The sequence below is a fragment of the Saccopteryx leptura genome, chromosome 3, assembly GCF_036850995.1.
Source record: "Saccopteryx leptura isolate mSacLep1 chromosome 3, mSacLep1_pri_phased_curated, whole genome shotgun sequence".
Classification (NCBI taxonomy): Eukaryota; Metazoa; Chordata; class Mammalia; order Chiroptera; family Emballonuridae; genus Saccopteryx; species Saccopteryx leptura.
In genome coordinates, this window is record NC_089505.1 from 166,584,444 (window position 1) to 166,609,652 (window position 25,209).

The 25,209-nt window shown below is 39.7% G+C and overlaps 1 protein-coding gene across 10 annotated transcripts in view; it reads right to left on the reverse strand.

The window, feature by feature from the left end:
- Positions 1 to 25,209, reverse strand: part of CCDC18 (coiled-coil domain containing 18) — a 177,243-nt gene that overhangs the window by 124,568 nt on the left and 27,466 nt on the right. For all 10 annotated transcript variants that reach the window (XM_066376765.1, XM_066376761.1, XM_066376764.1 and 7 more), the window contains 5 exons: positions 17,845 to 17,941; positions 8,048 to 8,169; positions 6,205 to 6,496; positions 2,662 to 2,786; positions 1,664 to 1,824 (listed from right to left, as the gene is read on the reverse strand). In XM_066376765.1, coding sequence (XP_066232862.1) covers positions 1,664 to 1,824; positions 2,662 to 2,786; positions 6,205 to 6,496; positions 8,048 to 8,169; positions 17,845 to 17,941 — 797 coding nt within the window. The remainder of the gene's footprint in view (positions 1 to 1,663; positions 1,825 to 2,661; positions 2,787 to 6,204; positions 6,497 to 8,047; positions 8,170 to 17,844; positions 17,942 to 25,209) is intronic.

A 25,209-nucleotide genomic window follows, 5' to 3' on the forward strand; every position in this document is an offset into this window, starting at 1 on the left:
CAATAGAATAGTAAACAAGTACCAAAATGATAGATTTAAACCCAAAAAGATGGACAGATACATTTAATATACACAAGTAATCTAAATATCCCTATTAAGAGCCCTGGTTCAGTAGCTCAGTTGGTTAGAGCATCATCCTGATACACTAAGGTTGCAGTTCAATCCCTGGCCAGGGCACATATAAGAAGAAACCAAAGAGTGCAAAAATAAGTAGAACAACAAAATAATGTTTTTCTCTCTCAAATCAATTGTTTTAAAATTTTTTAAATGAAAGTAAATATTTGTATTTAGAAGCAAAAAATGTCTACCTTGTTATAAAAGCAAGAACCAATTATATGCTTTCTATAAGATACTCATTCACATACAAAGATACACAGGTCAAAAGTATGGGGAAAAAATTCAGACCAGGCAAATACTAATCAAAAATAGCTGGTGACAAACTATCAGAAAGAGGAAGAAAATAATCCCATGTACAATCAATTTAAAAAGAATAACATACCTAGGAATAACTTTATCCAAGGTAAAAGATATGTATACTGAAAACTTTAATAAGACAATGATGAAACAAACTAAAGATAAAAATAAATGGAAAGATATTTCATGCTCACAGACTTAAAGAATTAATATTGTGAATGTCCCTACTACACATGGCGATCTAAAGATTCAATTCAACCCATATCAATGTTTCAATGGTATTTTTCATAGAAATAGAACAAACAATCCTAAAATTTGTAAGGAACCACAAAAGACCCCAAATAGCTACAGCAATTTTTTAATTTTTTAAAAGATTTTATTTATTTATTTTTGGAGAAAGGGGAGAGAGGGAGGAAGAGGGAGATAGAGTGAGAGGAGAGAGGCAGGAAGCATCTACTCCTAGTAGTTGCTTCCCACATGTGTCTTGGAGCAATCCCAGGAATTCGAAAGGGGCAACCTCAGTGTTCCAGGTCGATGCTTTGTCCACTGTACCACCATAGGTCAGGCACTACGGAATAAACCCATGCAAACTAATTTATGACAAAGGAACCAAGAATATACAATGAAAAAAAAGGATAGTTTCTTTAATAAAGAGTGTTAGGAAAACTGGACAGTCACATGCAAAAGAATAAAACTGGACTACTATCTTACCCCACACAAAATTAACTAAATATGGATTAAAGACTTGAACATAAGACCTAAAACTAAAATTTCTAGAAGAAAACATAGGGGATAAACTACTTAAAATCAATCTTGGTGATGATTTTTTGGGATTTGACAAAAGTAAAGGCAACAAAATCAAAAATAAGTAGGACTATATCAAACTAAAAAGCTTCATATAGCAAAAAGAACCATCAACAAAATAAAAAGTAAATCTATGGGATGAAATAAAATATTGGTAAAACATATGTATCTGATAAGGGGTTAATATCCAAAATACAAACAACTCATACAACTCAACAGCAAAAAACCAAACAATCCAATTAAAAAATGGGCAGAAGATCTGAATAGACACTTTCCAGAGAAGACACAGAGATGTCCAATAGACATATGAAAAGATGCTCAACATCACTAATCATCAAAGAAATGCAAATCACAGAAACCAAACTGATAATTCATTTATTTTTTTAAAAGATCATAAAATACTCTGATCATAATTTATTTTAAAAATTCAATAAAATATACTCACCTATTTGACTACCTCCTAGTTTTACAGGTTCTGTTTCTAAACTACTTAATTTGCCACTTTCTTTGTTGTCATTACAAGAAATAAGACTCTGAGATAACTGATTTGCAGTCAGATTTGCCTGAAGCTTTTGAATTTCTGCCTCTTTTATTGCAAGCTTAATCCTAGCACAGAGAAAAGAAACCAAAAAATATTAAATAAAAATACATCATACCATTTTTACTTTTCAAAATGGTAAAATATTTTAAACTTTGATGTTAGTTAACCAATATTGGGCAGTATATGCAAAACTCTTTCATATCATTGATTAAACTGTAAACTGATTTAGCAACTTTAGAAACTTGGTAGTATCTAGTAAAACTGAAAATGTACACACCCTACGACCCAGATTTTCACTTTCAGAAATAAATACTAAAGAAATTCACCCATAGCATAGTTAACATGTATAAGTATGTACTTTGCAGCACTGTTTGTAATAGGAAACTAGAAATATCATAAATCAATAAAGAAATAAGTTGTGACAGTTATAAGATAGACTCTTATACTGCTATAAAAACCAAACTAATCACACTAATCCATGCATTAATCACTGTACCTACTGTAATATGGATAAATTTTTTAAATGATCCTAACTGAAAAAGCAAAATTACAAACAACATAAATATATAGTATATTTCTGTGAGTACAAACATATACAAATGGATTAAAGAATATGTACCCAATTCATGATGGTAGATCCTGAGGAGAAGAATGGCAGTGGTGCAGTGGTTAAGAACCAAAATATATCCTCTATCCTGGAATGTTTTAGTTTTTATTTAAAGAAAAAGATTTGAAACAAATCTCACAAAATGTTAGGAATCAATTCTTAGTTGTGAAAACAGATATTTGTTATAATAATACTCTAGACTTTTGTATATTTTTCAACATTTCAATTAAAGATCTTAATTATCAATTTCTAAAAACATTATATTTGTTACAACTTCAGAACCTGAAAACCATACCTCAACTCCGAAATCATCATTTTATTTGCCTCACAGCAGCCAACGTAACTGTCTTCCTTGTGTGACAAACTACTCATGTGATGCTTAGAAAGAGACGACTTAAAACCAAACATATCTCTTTTTAACTGTAAATTTAAAAACAAACATATAAGTTTATAGTATCTTGATATAATTTTTTAAATTCAGAAATCCAAGTCTGAAAAATTGTGTGAGTTTTATAGAATTAGCCTAATATCCACCAATAGGAGAACATATAAATACATTATGAAATAGTAGGGATAATGGGAAAGCTATAATAGTTAAATAAGCCTGCATTGTGTAAATCATTATGGAGAACTCATACAACATAAAACTGAGTGAAAAACAACAGTGGCACATGTAGTATTTTAAAAAATGTACTAAACTATATATGTATATATACTGTATACTAAAATATATATATTTTCAAGATGCATCTGTATGTGGCAATAATTAAAATATGGACAAGAGGGATACACATGAATTTCAGAATAGTCGCTACCTCTGAGGAGAAAGAGAAAGAATTAGATCTGATATGTATATAAAGAGGCTTCATTTACCTGTAAAATTTTATTCTAAAAATATCTGAAGTGGATATCGCAAAATGTTACCTAGATTTATCGACTGCTATGCTACGTTGGTCTGTGTGTATGAATAATACATAATTTTTAAATTAATTGTAAAAGGAGGCAAAGAAAGCACTAATGACCACTACTTTAAAACTACTATATGACCAAATCACATTTTCTAGAAATGAAAAAACTCACATTTCTAAACCCTGTTATTCTCTGCAGTGCATGAAACACAGGATCAAGCATGTTACACCAGCTTCAGAATCACATACTATTAAGTAATTCTTGATAGAGACAAATGAAAATATCAACTAAAAATGAATGTTGCCTGACTGGGCGGTGGCGCAGTGGATAGAGCGTCAGACTGGGATATGGAAGACCCGGGTTCGAGACCCCAAGGTCGCCAGCTTGAGCACGGGATCATCTAGCTTGAGCAAAAAGCTCACCAGCTTGGACCCAAGCTCGCTGGCTTGAGCAAGGTGTTATTTGGTCTGCTGAAGGCCTGCGGTCAAGGCACATATGAGAAAGCAATCAATGAACTAAGCGGGTTGCAACGAAAAACTGATGATTGACACTTCTCATCTCTCTCCGTTCCCGTCTGTCTGTCCCTATCTATCCCTCTCTCTGACTCTCTCTCTGTCCCTCTAAAATTTTTTTTTAATTTTAAAAAATAAATTAAAATGAATGCTATCTGCATCTGATTATTATCAGATTTCAAAAGCAAACTGGTAGATTAAAAATCTAAGCAAATAATAATCTGCATCCTAGGAAAGTAGATATAGCAGCAGGCTGGGAACCAAGGATCATACATTCTAGTTTTAAATCTGCAACAAGTTATTCACTTCCTTGGGTCTATAATTCTTCATCAGTAAAATGATGATATTGAATCAGATGATTTCTAAAATCTCTCTCAGCTTCATAATTCCATGACAGTTTAAAATTGGTAAGAGGCTACCATCCATACATATGTAAAACTAACCACGACACATTTATCTGTAGCTTTCTCCTGAACTCACCTTACCTTGCACCTATCAAAAACAAGTTTCTGACACAAGTATACTTACCTTCTTCCTACTTATAAATATGATCATATACACATACAACACAAAAAGAAAAAGTGACTGACTATATCATAAAAACACTTTAATATTCTGTACTATTCAGTAAATGTGTGAAAAGTTGCTCAACATTATTAACCATTAGGAAAATGCAAATCAAAACCACAATATAATACCACTTCATACACACTAAGATGAATATAATTGAAAAGATAAATAACAAATGTTGGCAAGAATGAGGAAAAACTGGACCCCTCGTGTTGCTGGTAAGGAGGTAAAATGGTACAGCCACATTGAAAAACAGTTTGGAATAAATTCACTATATGACACAGCAATTCTACTCCTACTCAAGAAAAATAAAAACATGCCCACTCAAAGACTTACATGCAAATATTCATAGCAGCATTATTCACAATAGCCTAAAAGTGGAAACAATCCAAGTGTCCATCTATTGGCCAATGGTTAAATAAAATGTGATATATCAACACAATGGAATAATATTCAACAATAAAAAAACATTAAATACTGATATATGTCACAATGAATGATTCTCAAAAACATTAAGAAGGCAAAAGATCAGACGCAAAAGAACATATACTGTATAATTTAGTTATATGAAACGTCCAGAAAAGACAATACTCCAGATGCAGAAAGTATATTACTGGTTCCCTAGCAGTGAGGGTGGGGACAGAAACTAATTATAAATGGGCACAAGGGACCTTTTGGAGATGAAAGAAATGTTTGAAAACTGAATTGTGATCACTGTTATAGAACTTGTAAATTTACTAAAAATCACTCAATCACTTAAAATGGGTAAATTCTGTGGTGATATAAATGTTACTTCAATAAAACTGGTTTTTAAAAATTCTGTCATTCTTATATATGGCATCTGAGAGACTGTGAAAGGCTGAAATATCAGAAAGTTACGTATTAAAAAATAGGGATTAGCCCTGGCCGGTTGGCTCAGCGGTAGAGCGTCGGCCTAGCGTGCGGAGGACCCGGGTTCGATTCCCGGCCAGGGCACACAGGAGAAGCGCCCATTTGCTTCTCCACCCCTCCGCCGCGCTTTCCTCTCTGTCTCTCTCTTCCCCTCCCGCAGCCAAGGCTCCATTGGAGCAAAGATGGCCCGGGCGCTGGGGATGGCTCTGTGGCCTCTGCCCCAGGAGCTAGAGTGGCTCTGGTCGCAACATGGCGACGCCCAGGATGGGCAGAGCATCGCCCCCTGGTGGGCAGAGCGTCGCCCCATGGTGGGCGTGCCGGGTGGATCCCGGTCGGGCGCATGCGGGAGTCTGTCTGACTGTCTCTCCCTGTTTCCAGCTTCAGAAAAATGAAAAAAAAAAAAAAAAAATAGGGATTAGATAGAAAAGAAATTGACATGTGAAAGTATACACATGTAAGAAAAACAGAAGAGGCCCTGGCCGGTTGGCTCAGTAGTAGAGCGTCGGCCTGGCGTGCAGGGGTCCCGGGTTCGATTCCCGGCCAGGGTACACAGGAGAAGCGCCCATCTGCTTCTCCACCCCTCCCCCTCTCCTTCCTCTCTGTCTCTCTCTTCCCCTCCCGCAGCGAGGCTCCATTGGAGTAAAGATGGCCCGGGTGCTGGGGATGGCTCCTTGGCCTCTGCCCCAGGCGCTACAGTGGCTCTGGTCCCGACAGAGCGAGGCCCCGGAGTGGCAGAGCATCGCCCCCTGGTGGGCAGAGCATCCGCCCCTGGTGGGCGTGCCGGGTGGATCCCGGTCGGGCGCATGTGGGAGGAGTCTGTCTGACTGTCTCTCCCCGTTTCCAGCTTTGGAAAAATACAAAAAAAAAGAAAAACAGAAGAAGCTAATAAAGCAACCACGAAATGAGGGTCTTTTAATAAAGCACTTCACTAAATTTTCTTGTTAACATATACTTACTGGCAACTGAGACATAATTTTTTCCAAACTTCTCAGTTCCACCCTTGAACTTTCTATTTCCTTCTGACATACATCCAGTCGCTCATTCTGTGTTGTGATACGGACTTTTAATTCTCGGTTTTCATCCATTAGAGAAAATTTTTCTCGAAGTATTTCATCTTTGTCCTCCAACTCACTCTCTAGCTTCAAAATATTTTGTCTAGCTTCAGTTAGTTGTGCCATGACTTCTGAATTTTTCACTGCCATAATTCTTAATTTTTCTTTTCCATTGTTATTTTCTTCTTTCAGTTGCCTATGAAGAAACACAAAAATGAAAATAAAATATATAGTCATTTTCTTTTTTAATTTTTGACAGAGACAGAGTCAGAGAAAGAGACAGATAGAGACACACAGACAGGAAAGGAGAGAGATGAGAAGCATCAATTCTTCATTGCGACACCTTAGTTGTTCATTGATTGCTTTCTCATATGTGCCTTGACCAGGGACTACCTACAGCAAAGTGAATGACCCCTTGCTCAAGCCAGAGACCGTGAGCTCAAGCCAGCGACCTTGGGCTCAGATCTATGATCCCATGCTCAAGCCAGCGACCCTGAAGTCAAGCTGGTGAGGCTGTGTTCAAGCCGGATGAGCCTGCACTTAAGCCAGTGACTTGGGGTTTCGAACCTGGGTCCTCTGCATCCCAGTCCAATGCTCTATCCACTGCACCACTGCCTGATCAGGCATATATTCATTTTCAATAATTGTATTTAATCTCACTTACAAAATATTTTAAAGCTTAATTCTGAAATAATAATACCTGCTCACATTTTCCATGTGCCTACTTCCTGCATGCCAGGCACTCACAACTCTATGTGGCTAGCATTATCACTCCCTGTTAATAGGTGAGGAACTGAGGCACACAAAGGTTATAGTGTCTCCAAGTAGTAGGGCAGGATAACTCTACTACCTTGGAAGCATTTCTACTTCTTTTTTAAAAGTGTAAAACAGATCTAACTCCAAATTCCTAACCCAACATTTTACAGCATCAAGAAAGTTTTAGACTATATAAAGAATATTCATGAAGTGCAGCCACAACTCTAAAAGGCAAAGTCTAATCAACCACTAACAGATTACTAGGCAGTAATATTTTTGAATATATACACCTATAAAAACATGTCAATCATTAGAACAACCTAATCTTTTTTATTTTTCTTTTTTCAGAGTCAGAGAGAGGGATAGATAGGGACAGACAGGAACGGAGAGATGAGAAGCATCAATCATCAGTTTTTCATTGCGACACCTTAGTTGTTCATTGATTGCTTTTTTATATGTGCCTTGACCGTGGACCTTCAGCAGACCACTCAAGCTGGCGACCTCGGGGTCTCGAACCTGGGTCCTCCGCATCCCAGTCCAATGCTCTATCCACTACACCACCGCCTGGTCAGGCAGAACAACCTAATCTTTAGAACTATTATAATATTTCATCAGTTCCCTTTCTCACATTTTTTAAGGTCTCTGAAGTGGGAAGTTTAGACTAAGTGATTCTTCAAGATTTGAAGATTACATATTTTACTAATTAGTTAATGTGATCACACTGTAAGAACATTATGTCTCTTAATTTTTTCTGAATATATGCAAAGCAAAATAATTGATTATATTACTCTATATTTAAAAGTGTATTAACATCAACATATATTTTATTCATTTAAAACCCTAACTTTATTATACCTAGAAAAAACTCTGTATGAAGCCTACCTTTCTACATTATTTAAGGCCACAATATACAAAATATTCTCGTCCAAAATATTTCCCATTTTTCTTCATTTCCACACAAAAATTCTTTTTCTACAATAGAATACTGTACCTTAATTTCTCTTTCAGAATTTCAAGGTCACTGTTATATAGACCACACTTTTCCTGTAGCCTTTTATTTTCTTTTTCACAGTCAATGAGATTTTTCTCTAATATTTCTTCTTCAGCTTGAACCTAAAACAATAATTTATTTTTAAGTGGGCACAATAATGTCATAGGTTTTAGATTTTTCAAACTAAAAAGTAGTGATTTTAAAAATAAGCAGGAGGGTAGAGTAAGTATTCCACCCATTTAAGTCCCTAACCTTATAGCAAAGGGAACAACGTGAACTTCCTGGACAGGGAGTGGAATTCTACCACCTGTTCAGAAATGGTTAAGAGCCTATAACAGGCCTGACCTGTGGTGGCGCAGTGGGATAAAGCGTCGACCTGGAACACTGAGGTTGCCGGTTCGAAACCTTGGGCTTGCTTGGTCAAGGTACATATGGGAGTTGATGCTTCCTGCTCCTTCCCCTTCTCTCTCTCTCTCTCTCACTCCTCTCTCTCTAAAAAAATCAATCAATAAATAAAATATTAAAAAAAAAAAGAGCCTATGACAGAGGGGCAATAGCAAATGTGTTCTGGCCTCACATGGACAAGGCAAGCAACTCATGTAGGTATTCATGTAGGTATGAAGTCACTAAAGGCTAACATATTTCCAGAGAAATGTTCCAGAGAAGTAACATTTTAAATTTTAGTCACAAAATAATCCCACAGAAATCACAATCCAAAACTGAAAAGCCCAGCACCCAGCTTAGAACAGCAGGAGTGTAGGACTGGGCTCACTTCCTCTTTGTGACATCTGCATAACTATACGGCTCTGCTGAGTAGTTTTAAATTGATCATTCTAATGAAAGGTATTAAAAACCATATCTTACATTTTCCTCTGTTTCTTCTATAAAATCCTCCCTCTCCTTGAAGATATATCCCCTACAAATTATTCTATCTCCCCCTACAGATTACTTCATTAAAAATTCCTTCTATGATATTTTATTCCCACAGGGATCTTCTTTAAGGTTATCAAAACAGTCAGCTGATTAATTAAAAATGAAGATTTTGGTAACAAATGGGATCATGATTTCTTTTTATTTTTTAATTTATTACTAATTAAAATGGGGTGACATTGATAAATCAGGGTACATATGTTCACAGAAAACATCTCCAGGTCATTTTGACATTTATGGTGCATACCCATCACCCAAAGTCAAATTGTCTGTTGTCACCTTCTATCTGGTTTTATTTGTGCCCCTCCCCTCCCCTTTCCCCCTCGCCTCCACACACCCCCTGAACCACCACCCTCTTGTCTATGTCTCTGAGTCTCATTTTTATATCCCCCTATGTATGAAATCATATAGTTCTTAGTATTTTCTGATTTACTTATTTCACTCAGTATAATGTTATCAAGGTCCATCCATGTTGTTGTAAATGACCTGATGTCATCATTTCTTAAGGCTGAGTAGTATTCCATAGTATATATGTATCAAGGTTTTTTTCTTGTTGTTTTTTTATTTTAATAGGGTGACATTGATAAATCAGGGGACATATGTTCAGAGAAAACATCTCCAGATTATTTTGACATTTAATTATGTTGCATAGCCCCACTCAAAGTCAAATTGTCTTCCGTCACCTTCTATCTAGTTTTCTTTGTGCCCCTCTCCTCCCCCATTCCCTCCATCTCCAACCTCCACCTCCCACCCCAACATTACCATCACATTCTTGTCCATGTCTCTGAGTATCATTTTTATGTCTTATCTATGTATGGAATCATACAGTTCTTAGTATTTTCTGATTTACTTATTTCAATCCGTATAATGTTATCAAGGTCCATCCATGTTATTGTAAATAATCTGATGTCATCATTTCTTATGGCTGAGTAGTATTCCATAGTATATATGTACCAAAGCTTTTTAATCCACTTGTCCACTGACGGACACTTGGGCTGTTTCCAGATCTTCGCTATTGTGAACAATGCTGCCATAAACATGGGGGTGCATTTCTTCTTTTGAAACAGTGCTATGGTGTTGTTGGGGTATATTCCTAAAAGTGGGATAGCTGGGTAAAAAGGCAGTTCGATTTTTAATTTTTTGAGGAATCTCCATACTGTTTTCCACAGTGGCTGCACCAGTCTGCAATCCCACCAGCAGTGCAGGAGGGTTCCCTTTTCTCCACATCCTCACCAGCACTTATTCTGTGTTGTTTTGTTGATGAGTGCCATTCTGACTGGTGTGAGGTGGTATCTCATTGTGGTATTAATCTGCATTTCTCTAATGATTAGTGATGTTGACTATTTTTTCATATGCCTACTGACCATCTGTATGTCCTCTTTGGAGAAGTGTCTATTCATTTCTTGTGCCCATATATGGTTGAATTGTTTGTCTTTCTGGTGTTGAGTTTTACAAGTTCTTTATAAATTTTGGTTATTAACCCCTTATCAGCCGTATTATCGAATATATTTTCCTACTTGTAGTTTGTCTTTTTATTCTGTTCTTATTATCTTTAGCTGTGCAAAAGTTTTTTAGTTTGATATAGTCCCATTTGTTTATCCTGTCTTTTATTTCACTTGTACTTGGATATAAATTGACAAATATATTGCTGCAAGAAATGTCAGAAGCTTACTGCCTATGTTTCCTTCTAAGATGCTTATGGTTTCACAGCTTACATTTAAGTCTTTTATCCATTTTGAGTTTATTTTTGTGAATGGTGTAAGTTGGTGGTCTAGCTTAATTTTTTTGCAGGTAGATGTCCAATTTTCCCAACACCATTTGTAAAAGAGGCTGTCTTTACTCCATTGTATGCTCTTAACAACTCTGTCAAATATCAGTTGTCCATAACGGTGCGGGTTTATTTCTGGGTTCTCTGTTCTGTTCCATTGATCTATATGCCTATTCTTATGCCAGTACCAAGCTGTTTAGAGTATAATGGCCTTGTAGTATAACTTGATATCAGGAAGTGTGATACCTCCCGCTTTATTCTTCCTTTTCAAGATTGCTGAGGTTATTCGTGTTCTTTTTTGGTTACATATAAATTTTTGGAATATTTGTTCTATATCTTTGAAGTATGTCATTGGTATTTTAATTGGTATTCCATTGAATTTATAGATTGCTTTGGGTAATATAGACATTTTACTTATGTTTATTCTTCCTAACCATGAACATGGTATATGCTTCCACTTGTTTGTATCTTCCTTGATTTCTTTTATCAATGTTTTATAATTTTCCGAGTACAAGTCTTTAGTCCCCTTGTTTAAATGTACTCCTAGGTACTTTATTTTTTTGGTTGTAATAGTGAAGGGGATTGTTTCCTTAATTTCTCTTTCTGACTGTTCATTGTTGGTGTATAAAAATGCCTCTGATTTCTGAGTATTAATTTTATATCCTGCCACTTTGCTGAATTCATTTATCAGGTCCAGTAGTTTTTTGACTGAGACTTTAGAGTATTTTTTGTTTGTTTGTTTTTTTATTATTATTATTATTTTGTATTTTTCTGAAGCTTGAAGCAGGGAGAGATAGACAGACTTCCGCATGTGCCCGACCGGGATCCACCCGGCATGCTCACCAGGGGGTGATGCTCTGCCCCTCCGGGGCGTCGCTCTGTCGCGACCAGAGCCACTCTAGCGCCTGGGGCAGAGGCCAAGGACCCATCTCCTGCGCCTGGGCCATCCTTGCTCCAATGGAGCCTCGGCTGCGGGAGGGGAAGAGAGAGACAGAGAAGAAGGAGAGGGGGAGGGGTGGAGAAGCAAATGGGCGCTTCTCTTGTGTGCCCTGGCTGGGAATCGAACCCAGGACCTTTGCATGCTAGGCCGATGCTCTACCACTGAGCCAACCGGCCAGGGCTAGAGTTTTCTATATATAACATCGTATCATCTGCAAATAATGATAGTTTTACTTCTTCTTTTCCAATTTGGATGCCTTTTATTTTTTCTTCTTGTCTGATTGCTGTGGCTAGGAATTAAAGAACTATGTTGAATAAGAGTGGTGAAAGGGGCACACCTGCCTTGTTCCTACTTTAAGGGGATTGCTTTTAAGCTTTGCCCATTGAGTATGATGTTGGCTGTGGCTTTGTCATAGATGGCCTTTATCATGTTGAGGTATGTTCCCTGTATTCCCACTTTGCTGAGAGTTTTGATCATGAATGCGTGCTGGATTTCATCAAATGCTTTTTCTGCATCTATTGAAATGATCATGTGGTTTTTCTCCTTCCTTTTGTTTATGTGATGAATCACATCGATTGATTTGTGAATATTGTACCAGCCTTGCCTCCCAAGAATAAATCCCACTTGATCATGGTATATGATTTTTTTCCTATATTGCTGGATCCGGTTTGCTAATATTTTGTTGAGGATTTTAGCATCTAAATTCATCAGGGATATTGGCCTATAATGTTCTTTCTTTGTGTGGTCTTTGCCTGGTTTTGGAATCAGAATTATGTTCGCCTTATAAAAGGAGCTTGGAAGTCTTAGTTAGTTCTTCTTTAAATATTTTGTAGAATTCACTTGTGAAGCCATCAGGCCCAGGGCTTTGGTTTACTGGGAGTCTTCTGATAACTACTTCGATTTTATTTGTTGTAATCGGTCTGTTTAGGTTTTCTGATTCTTCCAGATTGATTTCTGAAAGATTATGTGTTTCAAAAAATTTGTCCATTTCATCTAGGTTGTCTAGTTTTTTGGCATACAGTTCTTCACAGAATTTCCTTACAATGTTTTGTATTTCTGTTGTGTCAGTTGTTATTTCTCCACTCTCATTTTAATTTTATTTATTTGAGTCCTCTCTGTTTTTCTTGGTGAGTCTGGTTAAAGGTTCATCAATCTTGTTTACCTTTTCAAAGAACCAGCTCCTGGTTTCATTGATCCTCTGTATTGTTTCTTTAGCCTCTATGTCATTTATTTCTGCTCTGATCTTTATTATTTCCTTCCTTCTACTACCTCTGGGGTTTACTTGCTGTTCTTTTTCTAGTTCTTTTAGACGCAGGGTCAGGTTGTATATTTGAGCTTTTTCTAGCTTCTTAAAGTATGCCTGTTATGCTATAAACTTCCCTCTCAGGACTGCTTTTGCTGTGTCCCATAAATTTTGAGTTGATGTATGCTCTTTAACATTTGTTTCTAGGAATTTTTTTATTTCTTCTTTGATCCCATTGTTAACCCATTCATTATTTCACAACATGCTATTTAGTTTCCAAGTGTTTGAGTATTTTTCAGTTTTCCTGTAGTGGTTGATTTCTAGTTTCATGCCATTGTGATCAGAGAAAATGCTTGATATGATTTCAACCTTCTTAAATTTGTTGAGACTGCTTTTGTGCCCTAACATGTGGTCTATCCTAGAGAATGTACCATGAGCATTTGAAAAGAATGTATATTCTGCTGCTTTAGGATGAAAGGTTCTGAAGATATCTATTAAACCCAGTCGATCTAGTGTGTCCTTTAAGTCTGCTGTTTCTTTGTTAATTTTCTTTCTTGAGGATCTATCTAGTGATGTTAGTGGGGTATTGAAATCCCCTACTATTATAGTTTGCTGTTTATCTTGCCCTTTATATCCATCAAAGTCTGCTTTATATGTTTAGGTGCTCCTATATTAGGCGCATAGATATTTAAAATGGTTATATCTTCCTGTTGTATTGTTCCCTTTATCATTATGTAGTGACCTTCTTTATCTCTTACTATAGTTTAGTTTTAAAGTCCATTTTGTCTGATATAAGTATTGCTACCCCAGCTTTTTTTTCATTTCCATTTGCATGAAACATTTTTTTTCCATCCTTTTACCTTCAGTCTATGTGCATCTTTTGTTTTAAATTGTGTCTCTTGTAGACAGCATATGTATGGGTCCTGTTTTCTTACCCATGCAGCTACCCTATTTCTTTTGATTGGATCATTTACATTTAAGGTTATTATTGATATGTAGTTGTTTATTGCCATTTTATTCTTTAAAGCTGTATTCTTCTTTTGCTATATTCTTTTTCCCCTTTGATCTGTGTACGGCAGACCCCTTAGCATTTCTTGCAGCATTGGTTTGGTTGTAGTGAATACCTTGAGTTTTTTTTCTCTGGAAAGCTTTTTATTTCTCCTTCAATTTTAAATGATAGCTTTGCTGGATAAAGTTGTCTTGGTTGTAGGCTCTTGTTCTGCATTACTTTGAATATTTTTTACCATTCCCTTCTGGCCTCAAGTGTTTCCGTTGAGAAGTCGGATGTCATCCTTATGGGGGCTCCTTTGTAGGTGATAGTCTTTTTTTCTCTAGCAGCTTTTAATATTTTCTCTTTATCACTTAGCTTTGGTATTTTAATTATGATGTGTCTTGATGTTTCTTTGGGTTTCTCTTTAATGGAGTTTTCTGTGCTTCTTGAACTTATGAGATGTTTTCCTGCATTAATTGAGGGAAGTTTTCAGCTATGATATGCTTGAACAAAGTCTCTATCCTTTGTTCTTTCTCTTCTTCTTCAGGAACCCCTACTATGAGGACGTTTTTTCTCTTCATGTTGTCACAAAGCTCTCTTAGAGTTTCCACAGACTTTTTGAGTCTCTTTTTTTTCTGCTCTGCTTCCGTGCCTTCATTTATCTTGTCCTATAACTCGCTGATTTGATCCTCAGCTTCATCCATCCTGCTTTTAATTCCTTCCATTGTGATCTTCATTTCGGATATTATATTTGTCATTTCTGACTTTTTTTTATTATTTCAATGTTCTTTTTTATATTTGCTATGTCTTTATTTAGATGTTTGTAATGACCATTATTGTTGTTCTAAGATCTTTGAGAATCCTAACAATCGTTATTTTAAACTCTGCATCTGGTAATTTGGTTATGTCTGACTCATTCAGGTCTTTTTCTGGGGATTTCTCGATTCATTTGTGGTGCATTTCTCTGCCTTCCATTTTGTCTGTGTAAAAGAAGGGTGTGGCCACTGGAGTCCAATGGGTGTGACCTCTGTGATCCGTAGGTGTGGTCTGTCTGCAGGTCCGCCACCCCCTCTGCAGCTGCTGCCTAGGGCTTTCAGGTATGGGCGTTGCCGGTGCCAGCCCCTTAAGGCTGTCGCTGCGGTTTCTGCCTCTCCTCCACGGGAGTAATTGTGATCACATGCCGTGAAACCAACAACCAGACGGACACCACATGGTAGCACTCTTCTTGCTCCTGGCCCATTAATTGTGGGGGTTTCTAAAATGGGTCGTAAACGGCATCTGGTTCTTACCTCAGGGCCATTGGAACGTAAAATTGCCCACAATATGCTCTAAAATAAGAGATCTCAATGGATTAGTTGTTATTAAGTCTGTGATCCCGGCATACCTTGTACTGTCATGCCTGGGGTAGATTTTTATTCATGCAGGTCTACAAGCCTCAGCAGCCTCAGCCTTTGCCTCGCCCTCGTGGTGGAGCTATGCACTGCACCCGGGCCGCAAGCCTCAGCACCGCAGGCAGGGGTGAGCACCTTTGCTCAGCTGTGGGTCTCCACCTGTTCCCAGGTTTTCACCCCACCCCCACAGGAGCCCACTTGTGTGTTGGCTGCAAGCCTCGGCTCCATTGGCTGCATGTCCACGCTCAGTCACGGGACTCCGCCTGTTCTGGGTTTTCTTCCCAACCCCCCCCCTCCCGGCAGGAGTTGTTCATGTGTTAGGCCGCAAGCCTCGGTTTCGCAGGCCGGGTGAGGCTGCCCGCCCGCGCACCCTTGCTCAGTGCCAGGTCTCTGCCCCTTCTGGGGCTCCCGCCATTCTCCTGTAGGCGGGGTTGCAGGCAGGCCACAGCTGAGCCTGACCACTTTCGCTCTCCCTCTGCCCCTGTTAGGCAAGACTGAGCTCACACCCTTTAAGAAGAATCCTGGGTCTGAGAAATCTCTCTTTCTCACAAACAGTATCCTGACTTGTCTCGCAGCTAAATATTGTCCGTATGCCTCTTCTAGGCTCTGGGGCTGCAGGCTAGGGCTTTGTTCCTGGGGCTCAGAACCTCCCCTCTCTGCTAAACTCACTTTCCGCCACATGAGTCTCTCTGGGCTACCATTTACTCCGGGGAGCTGGGCAGCCCTCCGTGTTTCCGCTTTTCCTACCAGTTTCTTCAGTGTTCCTTGGTTAAAGAGTCCTCTTAGTTTAGTCCAAAGTTGGTTTTTCCAGATGATGGTTCTTAAAATTAAGTTGTAATCCACTTTGGAACTTTGGAAGTTCGTACTTCCGCCTACTCCATCGCCATCTTGCTGCCAGATCATGATTTCTTAATTTTTAAAAATAGTATTTCTTTCTTCTACCCTTCTACCTTTCTTTAATCAGATTCATTACCTTCCCATTTCAATTATTATCTCAAGAAGGAAGTCCTCATATTTGTATCTGTTGACCATACAGACCTCTCTTTGGAGCTCAATAATTGAATATCCAACATGTAGCCTTCCTCCAAACAGGTTTTATTATCATACAGTATTACTTGAAGATAGTAAATGAATGTAATAAAGCCACTATATTACTACAGAGAGTCTGTTCAGGAACCACCCTTTGAGAGGCAGAAGTGAGACCCTCTCAGGGTGGTAGGTCCAGGGAGATCAAGTGAAGGCTACATAATCTAATCTGTCTTCATTTTCACTGAGGTAAAGAGAACAAATATACTGTTTCTATAGCTCCAACTCCTACTCACCCCATTTTTCTCTATATTGTTTCTTTTTTTAGAGAGAGAGAGAGAGAGAGAGAGAGAGAAAAGAAAGAGAGGGAGACAGGAAGAGATGAGAAGCATCAACTCATAATTGTGTTGTGTCATTTTAGTTGTTCACTGATTGCTTCTCATATGTGCCTTGATGGGGGCGGGGCTCAAGCCAAGCCAGTACCCCTTGCTCAAGCCAGTGACCTTGGGCTCAAGCCAGTGACCTTAGGTTTGAAGCCAGCAACCATGGGGTCTTGTATATGATCCCACACTCAAGCCGGCAACCCTGCAGTCAAGCTCGCAAGCCTGCGCTCAAGCCTAATAAGCCTGTGCTCAAGCCGGCAACCTTGGGTTTGTGAACCTGAGAACTCAGCATCCCAGGTCAATGCTCTATCCACTGCGACCCCAATGAAATAGGCTATTTCATTTCTTCTCTTGTCTCTACTCTTCTCTCTTTGGATAAAAAGGTTTCCGTTCATTATAAAAAGAAGGTGAACATTATCCTTAACTAATATTTATGTTATTTTTATAATTTTATTATGAATAAGTTCATAAAAATTATTCCCTGTTCCTGACCTGTAATGGCACAGTGGATAAAGATTCAGCCTGGAATGCTGATGTTGCAGGTTCGAAAACTCGAGCTAACCCAGTCAAGGCACGTATGAGAGTCAACTGCTATGAGTTGATGCTTTCTGCTCCTCCCCTTCTCCTCTTTTTTTCTCTCTTCTAAAAGTAATAAATAAAATCTTTTTAAAAAAATTACACCTGACCAGGTGGTGGTATAGTAGATGCAGCAGACCCAGGTTCAAAACTCCGAGACTGTGGGCTTGAGCATAGGCTCATCGGTGGGCTCACCTGCTTGAGTGCAGAATCGCCGGCTTGAGCATAGGATCATAGATATGACCCCTTGGTCACTGGTTTGGGCCCAGAAGTTGCTGGCATGAAGCTCAAGGTCACTGGCTTGAGCCAAAGGTCAGTGGCTTGAGCAAGGGGTCACTGGCTCAGCTGGAGCCCCTCAGGTAAGGGAAAAGCAATCAATGAATAACTAAAGTGATGCCATCAAGTTGATCCTTCTCATCACTCTCCCATCCTGTCTGTTTCTTGCTAAAAAATAATAATTACTTCCTGTTTTAATCATAAATAAACATATTCTATTTATGTTTATTGCTATTTTTAGAATATGGACAGTAATACAAAACTGCTTCTTACCTTTTCCAGCTTTTCAGCCACTTTTTCTTTATAATGTTGGAAAGCTTTGCTCAGTTCTTCAGCATTATATAGTGCTTCATTCCTTTGTCGTTCAGCTCTAAAATTTAAAAAGGGATAATTAGTAAAAGTAAAGAATGCTCTGTATTTGAATAGTTAGGTTCCAAAGTAACCTATACTTAATTTTAAGAATAAATTAGAGAGAAACTGGTTTTTCTGTACTAAAAAAAAAGAGTATTGGGCTTAATCTACAAAATAAAGAATAAAGATTAGACCATAATAATTTCCTGACTATAAAAGATCAATACAAAATATGAAACAGCCCTGGCCGATTGGTTCAGTGGAGGGGCATTAGCCCGACGTGGATGTCCCAGGTTCGCTTAGTCAGGGCACACAGGAGAAGCAATCATCTGCTTCTCTACCCCTCCCCATCTCTGTTCTTTTTCTCTCTCTCTCTTCTCCTCTCACAGCCATGGCTCATTTGATTTGAGAGCATCAGCCCTGGGTGCTAAGAATAGCTCCATGGAGCCTCCACCTCAGGTACTAAGAATAGCTCAGTTGCGAGAATGCCCCTCCACGAGCAGAGCATCAGTCCCAGACGGGTTGCCAGGTGGATCCTGGTTGGGGCACATGCAAGAGTCTGCCTCTCTATCTCCTCTCCTTTCACTTGGAAAAGAAGAAAAATTTAAAAAAAAAAAATGAAACATTTATAAACTTTAAAACATACATACATTCCTATGTGTTGACAATATTTTTTCCTCAGTCCAAAGAAGACAGATAAGGTAAGTAGGCTGTATGATGAATTTTCAAAAAACAGGTATTACAGAATCAGCCCACTGTCTAAAATATTAGAAATACTCTGGCCCTGGCTGGTTGGCTCAGCGGTAGAGTGTCGGCCTGGCGTGTGGGGGACCCGGGTTCGATTCCCAGCCAGGGCACATAGGAGAAGCGCCCATTTGCTTCTCCACCCCCCCCCTTCCTTCCTCTCTGTCTCTCTCTTCCCCTCCCGCAGCCAAGGCTCCATTGGAGCAAAGATGGCCCGGGCGCTGGGGATGGCTCCTTGGCCTCTGCCCCAGGCGCTGGAGTGGCTCTGGTCGCGGCAGAGCGATGCCCCGGAGGGGCAGAGCATCGCCCCCTGGTGGGCAGAGCGTCGCCCCTGGTGGGCGTGCCAGGTGGATCCTGGTCGGGCACATGCGGGAGTCTGTCTGACTGTCTCTCCCCGTTTCCAGCTTCAGAAAAATACAAAAAAAAAAAAAAAAAATACTCTGTAAATACTGTGAACTTTGCAAAAGTCATGTAAACTTTCAAAAAGATGTTTCAAAAGAATAGGACTTCTATTAATATTATATAAAAATCTGAACAACATCCAACCGCCACCAAACACTGTCTTTAGTACAACCATGCTGTTTCACCTTTTAGCTAACCTGACCTTTCACACATTTCTTTCATCGAACTGAGCTTGAACTTGGTAAATTTCAAATTCACATCTAAAAACGTTTCTATTTTTTTTCTATTTCTGTATTTTCAGCTTCTACTTTATTGGCTTACAAACTCAAGTGAAAGTACCCCTTATTTTCTGAATATTGTAATTCTTAAGTTTAGATAGCAATTATGGATATTAAAGATGTCTACCTGATTCCAAAGTTTCAGATAAAAAATAGAAAGAGTTTAAACAATAAGGGATTTATCTAAAAATCTAAGAGAATATATTCTATTCCTTACTTTGCCAAGCTAGAATTCAGGGAGCAAAGGATACCTGTAATTTGCACTTAAAGAAACAAAAACCGCTTAAAGGCTTTAATCACTGTAAAGAAAAAAATAGAAGACTGGATAAAGAAGATGTGGTACATATACGTCTTGGTATACTATTCAGCCATAAGAAATGATGACATCGGATCATTTATAACAAAATGGTGGGATCTTGATAACATTATACGGAGTGAAATAAGTAAATCAGAAAAAAAACAAGAACTGCAGGATTCCATACATTGGTGGGACATAAAAACGAGACTAAGAGGCCCTGGCCGGTTGGCTCAGCAGTAGAGCGTCGGCCTGGCGTGCGGGGGACCAGGGTTCGATTCCCGGCCAGGGCACATGGGAGAAGCGCCCATTTGCTTCTCCACCCCCCTCCCCCTCCTTCCTCTGTCTCTCTTCCCCTCCCGCAGCCAAGGCTCCATTGGAGCAAAGATGGCCCGGGTGCTGGGGATGGCTCCTTGGCCTCTGCCCCAGGCGCTGGAGTGGCTCTGGTCGCGGCAGAGCGATGCCCTGGAGGGGCAGAGCATCGCCCCCTGGTGGGCAGAGCGTCACCCCTGGTGGGCGTGCCGGGTGGATCCCGGTCGGGCGCATGCGGGAGTCTGTCTGACTGTCTCTCCCCGTTTCCAGCTTCAGAAAAATACAAAAAAAAAAAAAAAAAACGAGACTAAGAGACATGGACAAGAGTGTGGTGGTTATGCGGGGCAGGGGGAGGGAAAGAGGGGGAGGGGGAGGGGAGGGGGAGGGGGAGGGGGAGGGGAGGGGGAGGGGAGGGGGAGGGGAGGGGGAGGGGCACAAAGAAAACTAGATAGAAGGTGACGGAGGACAATCTGACTTTGGGTGATGGGTATGCAACATAATTGAATGACAAGATAACCTGGACATGTTTTCTTTGAATATATGTACCCTGATTTATTGATGTCACCCCATTAAAATTAATAAAAATTTATTTTTAAAAAGAGCCTGCATAGATATTATGCTTTCTTTTGTCATCCTTCCTTTCAAGTCAAACAAACTTAGACACTTTATACTTATCTACTCCTCTTCACTACCAATAAAAAAAGTCATGATATATTTCAGCCACACAGAATAGTATGGATATATATACCCATGTACTCACAATCCAACTTTAATGAATCTTATAACTCGTCTGGTTTTGCTTCATGTAGACTTTATTATTTTAAAGAAGCAGAACATTATAGACATGACAGAGCAGAGGTCCCTGCAAGTCTTTTCTAAATCTCATCCCCCTGACTTCTTCCACAGAGGTAACCTGAGTATCACTTTGTTTCTTTTAAATTGTCAAACATTTTTATATTCATCTGTTAAACAAAACCCACAAATAATACCTCATAATTCATCTAAGACACAGATTGTTTTCACATTTTTAACATCTCCAAAATTGATACGTTTTTTTTTTTTTTTTTTTTTTTTCATTTTTCTGAAGCTGGAAACAGGGAGAGACAGTCAGACAGACTCCCGCATGCGCCCGACCGGGATCCACCCGGCACGCCCACCATGGGGCGGCGCTCTGCCCACCAGGGGGCGATGCTCTGCCCATCCTGGGCGTCGCCATATTGCGACCAGAGCCACTCTAGCGCCTGGGGCAGAGGCCAAGGAGCCATCCCCAGCGCCCGGGCTATCTTTGCTCCAATGGAGCCTTGGCTGCGGGAGGGGAAGAGAGAGACAGAGAGGAAAGCGCGGCGGAGGGGTGGAGAAGCAAATGGGCGCTTCTCCTGTGTGCCCTGGCCGGGAATCGAATGATACGTATTTTATAACTGATGGTATCTCACTTTCATGGTGATATTTTTTTCTTAATGATTAACATTATTTTAGTGATTTTTTTTCTTAGTGATTACAGTGTAACTTAAAACCTGTGTAATCTCTCACTTAATAAAATATCAGTCTCCTTTCATGTTTTTATACTTTATACAGACTGCTTGTCTACAACGATAAGACCTATCAATGTTCACGTGAGAATAATTCATTTTAAAAACTCTATTACTTAGGCCCTGGCCAGTTGGCTCAGTGGTGGAGCGTCGGCCTGGCGTGCGGGAGTCCCGGGTTCAATTCCCGGCCAGGGCACACAGGAGAGGCGCCCATCTGCTTCTCCACCCCTCCCCCTCTCCTTCCTCTCTGTCTCTCTCTTCCCGTCCCACAGCCAAGGCTCCATTGGAGCAGGGATGGCCCGGGCGCTGGTGATGGCTCCGTGGCCTCTGCCTCAGGCAGTAGACTGGCTCTGGTCGCAACAGAGCGACGCCCCGGATGGGCAGAGCATCGCCCCCTGGTGGGCATGCTGGATGGATCCTGGTCAGGCGCATGCGGGAGTCTGTCTGACTGCCTCCCCGTTTCCAGCTTCAGAAAAATACAAAACAAAAAAAACACCTCTATTACATAATATTCCATGGTATAAAAATACTGTTATTTATTCATCCATTTCTCAGTTGATAGATATTGAGGTTTTTTTCCAGCTAATACAAACAACATTATAGTGAACATCACAGTGTATATCTTCTTGGCAAGATGTGTAAGAGCTTCTTTAAGATAAACATATACACTTTCAACTTCATTAAATATTTTTTTAAAAATTAGTACAGGAGCTGTACCAATTTACACTCCCAACCAGAAATGTATTTGAGTTTCTGATGTACCATATCCTCACCTATGCTTAGAGAATCAGTACAAAATAAAATAATAACTTATTTAAGCCTCCCAACAATGTATTTTTTAAATTTTATTTATTAATTTTAGAGAAAGGAGAGAGAGTAAGAGAGAGAAAAAGAGAGAGAGAGAGAGAAAGGGGGGTGAAGGAGCGGGAAGCATCAACTTTTAGTAGTTGCTTCTCTTATGTGCCTTGACCAGGGCAAGCTCAGGGTTTCAAACCCTGCGACCTCAGCATTTCAGGTTGAGGCTTTATTCACTGTACCACCACAGGTCAGGCACAACAATTTATAATAAAGATAAATGCCAAAAATGAGGCGCTAAAAGGTTAAGCAACTTACCCCAAATTCCACAGGTTACAGTGAGTATAACCTTTTTCTAAAATCTCTTTACTTAATACTTTGCACTTCTACCTCGGGCATGGTAGTCAATCCAGCGGGCCCTAGAGTCATAATGTCTGGATTCATATTCTACTTCTACCACTGTCTGTGTGATCTTGATTTCTTTCTTATTCAGTTTCCTCAACTGTATAATGAGGATATTATTGATCTTATGATTATTTGAGAAGTATATGAATTATACTGTTTTTTATTTTGTGTACATATAAGAGAGACAGACAGACAGACAGACAGGAAGGGAGAAAGATGAAAAACATCAACTCATAGTTGTGCCAATTTAGTTGTTCATTGATTGCCTTGACGGGTTAGGGGAGATGCTCAAGCCAAGCCAGTGACTCCTTGCTCTAGCCAGCAAACTTGGGCTCAAGTCAGCAACCTTAGGCTTCAAGCCAGCGACCTGTGGGCTCAAGCCGGTGGCCATGGGATGACATGATCCCATGGCTCAAGCTGGCAACCCCCAGGTCTTAAACCTGGGACCTCAGTGTCCAAGGTCAACACTCTATCCACAGTGCCACTACCAGTCAGGCTACATGAGTTATACTTTTAAAGCACTTAGAAAAACACAGTAAATATTCAGTAAGCTAATTATCAAATTAAAAAATTTTGTCAATCTAATAGTGTGAGATGATTATAGTTTTACAACCTTATTGTAGTTTTGATCTGCGTTTTTGATGATGGTGAGGTTGAGCAATTTCCTATGTTTCAATGGCCATTTGGGTGGGTTTCCTATCCTTCACCTGTTTAGAGTCTTTGTGTTTTATTACTGGATTTCCCTCTTTTTTGTCTTATTGTTTTGTGAGAGTTCCTTATAAATTCTGGATATTAATCTTTGTGAATTATATTATCTGAAAATATCTCACCTAGTATCTGGCTTGCCCTTTTCACTTTTTTTTTTTTTTTTTTTTTTTTTTTTTTTTTTACTTTTAGCCAGAGAGGAAAAGGTGAGAGAGAAAGAGACAGGAACATAGATCTGTTCCTGTATGTGCCCTGACCAGGGATCAAAATGGCAACCTCTGCACTTCCAGACAATGCTAACCAACTGAGCTATCTGACCAGGGTGCCGTTTTCACTTCTTAAATGAAAAATGTCACAGAACAGAAAGTTTTTATTTTAATGTATTAAATAATTTCTGTAATATTTATGCTGTCTGGGTTTCATTTAAATACATTCTTTCTGGCCCTGTCCAGCTGACTCAGTGGTAGAGCATTGGCCCAGCGTGTGGATGTCCCAGGTTCAATTCCTAGTTAGGGCACACAGGAGAAGTGACCATCTTCTTCTCCATGCCCCCCCCCCCACTTCTCTTTCTCTCAATTCTTTCCTGCAGCCATGGTTCAATTGGACCGAGCTGGCCTCAGGATCAGAAGATGGCTCTGTGGCCTCACCTCAGGCACTAAAAATAGCTCGGTTGCTGTGCAATGAGCAACACCCCAGACCTCACTGGAGGCCTGATGGAGGGATCTTGGTTGGAGTGCTAGTGGAAGTCTGTCTCTGCCTCCCCTCCTCTCACTTAACAATAAATAAGTAAATAAATACATACATTCTCCCCACCCTGGCCAGATAGCTCAATTGGTTAGAGCATCCTCCTGAAATGCAGAGGTTGCCAGTTCAATTCCCTGTCAGGGTACATACTGGAACAGATCAATGTGTCTGTCTCTCAATCTCCTTTCCTCTCTCTCTAAAATAAATTAAAATCAATAAATAAGTAAATACATTCCTCTTTGCCATGAGACACATTGAAAACTATTCCCTTATATTTTCTCTAAAAGTTTTACTTTTAACAATTGGATCTTTAATCCATCTGGAATTTTTTTTATATGCAGGCATAGTATGAAGCAAGGATCTCACTGAATTTTTAAAATCAATAATTGGCCCTGGCCAGTGGCTCAGTGGATAGAGCGTAAGCCTGGCATATAGATGTCCCAGGTTTGATTCCCAATCAGGGCAAACAGGATAAGCAACCATCTGCGTCTCCTTACCCCCACCCCCTCTGTTCCCCTCCTGTAGCCAGTGGCTCAATTGGTTTGAGCATGGCCCCAGGTGCTGAGGATAGCTCTGTTGGAGTGCATCAGTCTCAAATGCTAAAAATAACTCAGTAGTTAAGCATCGGCCCCAGATGATGTTGCTGGGTGGATCCCAGTAAGGGCAAATATGGGAATCTGCCTATCTTCCCTCTTCTCACCTAAAAATAAATAAATACATAAATAAATTTTTAAAAATAAAATCAATAATTAATTCTCCCAGCATCATTTTATAAACTTTTGTTTTAAAATTTTTAAATCAGTATGAGCCGAATGTGGATTCACTAATTTTTTTTTTTTTCTGTATTTTTCTGAAGCCAGAAACGGGGAGAGACAGTCAGACAGACTCCCTCATGCGCCCGACCAGGATCCACCCGGCACGCCCACCAGGGGGCGATGCTCTGCCCACCAGGGGGCGATGCTCTGCCCCTCCGGGGCGTCGCTCTGTTGCGACCAGAGCCACTCTAGCACCTGGGGCAGAGGCCGAGGAGCCATCCCCAGCGCCCGGGCCATCTTTGCTCCAGTGGAGCCTCGGCTGT